This window comes from Cynoglossus semilaevis, chromosome W (assembly GCF_000523025.1).
Source record: "Cynoglossus semilaevis isolate Cse_v1.0 chromosome W, Cse_v1.0, whole genome shotgun sequence".
NCBI classification, from domain to species: Eukaryota; Metazoa; Chordata; class Actinopteri; order Pleuronectiformes; family Cynoglossidae; genus Cynoglossus; species Cynoglossus semilaevis.
In genome coordinates this window covers 16259377-16264014 of record NC_024327.1, presented here as the reverse complement: position 1 = coordinate 16264014, position 4638 = coordinate 16259377, and the positions used below count along the sequence as shown (strand labels likewise).

The 4638-nt window shown below is 38.6% G+C and overlaps 2 protein-coding genes across 2 annotated transcripts in view; both read left to right on the top strand.

Annotated features, from left to right (window-relative positions):
* Positions 1–4638, top strand: part of LOC103397289 (calmodulin-regulated spectrin-associated protein 1-B-like) — a 411725-nt gene that overhangs the window by 58754 nt on the left and 348333 nt on the right. The gene's annotated exons all lie outside the window — the stretch shown is intronic.
* LOC103397288 (ATP synthase subunit alpha, mitochondrial-like) lies at positions 1455–4436 on the top strand. Its single transcript, XM_008335494.3, has 4 exons — positions 1455–1607; positions 2089–2164; positions 3733–3902; positions 4010–4436. The coding sequence occupies exons 1-4, from the start codon at positions 1548–1550 to the stop codon at positions 4190–4192; spliced, it is 489 nt and encodes a 162-aa protein (XP_008333716.1). The 5' UTR covers positions 1455–1547; the 3' UTR covers positions 4193–4436.

Genomic DNA, 4638 nt, shown 5'->3' with positions numbered 1-4638 from the left:
CACATGAATATATTTTATCCACAATTAAAACACTAAGAATATTTCCTGTTGAAACATAAAATACACCCTGTAATCCTGTCTCAAACTCTAGTTTACTTTCGTGACAAAAAACATTTTATCTAGAAGCTTTTGTCAATTTACAGTTACCAGTATTTTCCAGTATTCGGCTGTGAAAATAACTAGGATATTTATTCTGGGCAAACTTCTTTTTTTAGGGAGCTTAGCATTCATTTACCCACAAATGTCATTAGTTTGGTGTAAATATATTGAGCAGTATTGTCATCCCGACAGTCATCTTATTTCACTTCTTTATTTCTCTGTACCTTTACTTCTTCACACACATATTTCCCAGTATTCTTTTAAATTAATTTACGGACAAGGTGTTACTAGGACTCAGGACACAACTAAAATTTAGCTATTTCCAATGCAGAAGAAAAGCTCTGCTTACCTTATTTTGGGCCCGTGTCCTTTGTCTGTTCACACCAGGTCCTTGTGTCCAATGGTTCTATTGATCAACTCTCTGTTTTTTCTTGGAATCCCGGACGAGCCCCCAAAGTTGTTGTGGTAAGGTTTTACCACCCCGGATTCGTTGATCAAGAACTTTCACAAAGTATAAAGAAAAGACAAAAGTCGTTGCTCGAGTTCGCCTGTGCACAGGGAGGGTCCAGCGGAGAGTCAGGGGGTTGACTGCTGAATCCTGCTCTCTCCACCAACTCAGGCTTGTTTTATTGACACACATCCAGGTGGTACATCTCAAGCGATACAGACTTCATTTGTTCTACACACAGACATACATTCTTTTTGGCAACTGCATCTACACCGTTAGTTTCTCATCCTGTTCTTATCGTGCCCAGGTGCTGTTGTTGGGACCTTGTGTTCTAACTATGAATCCAGCCATTGTCAAATTGTATTCTAAAAGTTTCTGTTTCCCATCACACCAAGTACTCCTCTTTTCACAACAAACCTTGGTTTTATCTCAACCTCGCAGCTCCTTCTCTACATCTGCATGTTTTCAGTTCTAGCTTTAAGCAGCATTTTATGTTCAAGCTGGTTATATGTTTTAGCACATCTCTTATGATCTTTTTAAAACATGATTATATATGTTGCATACTTCTATAAACTATGAACACATGAATATATTTTATCCACAATTAAAACACTAAGAATATTTCCTGTTGAAACATAAAATACACCCTGTAATCCTGTCTCAAACTCTAGTTTACTTTCGTGACAAAAAACATTTTATCTAGAAGCTTTTGTCAATTTACAGTTACCAGTATTTTCCAGTATTCGGCTGTGAAAATAACTAGGATATTTATTCTGGGCAAACTTCTTTTTTTAGGGAGCTTAGCATTCATTTACCCACAAATGTCATTAGTTTGGTGTAAATATATTGAGCAGTATTGTCATCCCGACAGTCAGTGGCAGGAGTGAGTCGCTGAGCAGGAAACCTAGCATCAGTGACACTTAAATAGAAGGAGATTTAATTCAGCCATTACGGTGACTGAGGCAGCGAGCTGGAGACAGGTCAATAACCAACCGACAACATGCTGCCTGCGAGAGTAGCTGCAGCCTTGGCCAGGACCATGCCCAGGAGGGCTGTATTTGTGAGCATTTATGTAAACATTATATACAAAACATAAAATATAATTTGTTTTGCCTGCTCTCAGTGTAAAGCCTTAGGACGTGAAGGGTAATGTTGTCGTCGTCGCAGGCCGCTAGCTAACCTTACATACACGAATGGATGTGGTTTTACCTGCACCCGTAACCAGTAATATTTTATCATTAAAAAAAGTTACAATCGGTAGCTTAAACGCTCATTGACGTTTCGTAGCAGTAGCCTCTGCTGCGCAGCAAGGTGCGTTTAACGTCGCAAGTATGCTAATGTTAGCTTTATGTTAACGGTCCATTCAGCCACGCTTTGAAGGTCAGGAAGCCTGACAGCGCATGTCCTCTCCGCCGCACACTGTCACTGCAATGTGACTTATACTGTAGCACTTTAAACACTCCCGATTTAAAGTTAATGGCTGATTTGATGTTTTATTGTCTTCATTTCTCCACTAAACGCGTCGGTTTTATTAATTCTAGGTTTCCAAGGCTGTACCGCCCCCCTGCGTTGGGGTCAACCACATCCATACACACAGATCATGGCTGCAGAAGACAGGTGAGAAAAGCAACAACATTAGGACATGCATTCTAACATTTAACCAGCTACAACTACTTAACGTGATTATTTAAAATGGAGGACCAGACTATGCTTCCAAAAGATTTCCTTAAGCTATTGTGTGCTTTGTGTATCACCTAGAAATATGACCATATCGATTGACTTTCTAATTATATACCTGGTTTGTGATTCTGATGAAAACGTCCAGTAAGACATGTTGCTTTGTGTCATTAATATTGCATCCTTTGCAAACAAAGTTCAAAAGGATGACAATGAAAATAATCGAAAGGTGGAGCAGAATCGTTATACTTTTTTATTTGAAAAAGCATTGGTCGTCATTTTATTAAATATAGGGTGTCGTGGTAAGGTTTTACCACCCCGGACTCGTTGATCAACTTCGACACTATCAAGAAGAACTTTCACAAAGTATAAAGAAAAGACAAAAGTCGTTGCTCGAGTTCACCTGTTTACAGGGAGGATCCAGCGGCGAGTCAGAGGATCGACTGCTGAATTCTGCTCTCTCCACAAACTCAGGCTCGTTTTATTGACACACATATCCAGGGGTGGTACATATCAAGTGATACAGACTTCATTTGTTCTACATACACACACATTCTTTTTGGCAACTACATCTACACCGTTGGTTTCTCATCCCGTTCTTATCGCACCCAGCTGCTGTTGTGACCTTGTGTTCTAACTATGAATCCAGCCATTGTCAAATTGTATTCTAAAAGTTTCTGTTTCCCATCACACCAAGTACTCCTCTTTTCACAACAAACCTTGGTTTTAACTCAATCTCACAGCTCCTTTTCTCTACATCTGCATGTTTTCAGTTTTAGCTTTAAGCAGCATTTTATGTTCAAGCTGGTTATATGTTTTAGCACACCTTTATAATTCCTTAAACATGAATATATATATCAAGCTGGTTATGTTTTATCCACAAGGGAGAGATGGATTTGCATTGAATGATGACTCACTCTACTTGTATTTTGCCATTGTGCTTTTACAGTAATGTGCATTAAGCTCCTAAGGACCCTGAAAGACAGATAATACCTTTCTGAATATTAAACTGATCATTTTGATCACTTAATTGTACTTTTATATAAGTTTGTTCGATTTTTGTTGGTGAACTTTGGTTTAAGGTAACCAATATCAAACAAGTCATTTAAGAGTCAAAATTACTTTACTAGGCAATTAGTTATTGATTACTAATTGTTAGTACACTAATAACCTGATCCTAATGTATTGAGTAAATGCCATTTTAGATGGCATGCAAAAAAAGCACATCTAAGGCTTAAGAGCTGATTTAATTTTGTTTTATGTAACTCACCCAAACAACTAACAAGTGCATTATTATGCACATAATACATTGCATTTCAAATGTGCATACCTTTTAATATCATAATTTATTTTACTGAAAACTAAAGCAGATCATAGATTTGATTTTTTGTTATAAACCTTTACTTGTAATAAAAAAGCAATAGTGTTTCCTTTTTCTTCACTTATTTTACATTGGAGACCTAATTACACTAGAAGTTTCCACATCAAAACACTCTTCTCTTTGACAGGCACAGCTGAGGTGTCTTCCATCCTGGAAGAGAAGATCATGGGGGCCGACACCTCTGCTGACCTGGAGGAGACTGGACGTGTGCTGTCCATTGGTGATGGTATTGCCAGAGTGTACGGGCTTAGGAATGTCCAGGCAGAGGAGATGGTGGAATTCTCCTCTGGTCTAAAGGTTTGTCTAAAATACACATTAAGCATTTCTGATAATCAACATTATTTCCCTGTTATTTCAAAGAGGTGGTGAGTTCTAACTAAAGTTGTATTTGTGGCTGTGTCCAGGGTATGTCTCTAAACTTGGAGCCTGACAATGTTGGTGTTGTGGTGTTTGGTAATGACAAATTAATCAAGGAGGGAGACGTCGTGAAGAGAACTGGTGCCATTGTTGATGTTCCTGTGGGTGAGGAGCTGCTGGGCCGCGTTGTGGACGCTCTGGGAAATGCCATTGATGGAAAGGTCATTTGAGAGATCCATTTCTCCTTGACTTCTGATTGGTTGTGGACACAGGCATTGAACTATTTCAAAGCTACTGTTTGCCATTTAGTTTAAGGCAAATGGTTGGATTTAAACCAACAATCTTCATTGTGTAAGATAAACCTCGAACCCACTTCAGTTTTAGAAAGTGGTTAATGTTAAATAGTGCTGCACAGTGGATGCATTATTTTTTATATTGATGTTTATTCTGAATAAAGATTTTAAAATAGAACAGTGGCACAAGCTTAAAATAGCAACCCGCTGCAATAAAGTCAGACCTTACTCTGCTGAAGGAATTGTCCTGATGGAATCATTAATATAATTGGAACATAATATTATTAAGGTGGGGGGTGAAGGGCCTTTAGTATCATGTATAATAGCATGAAGCATGTTAAATGTGTTAAGAGACTAAAATTCCCCCCCCCCCCCCCCCCCCC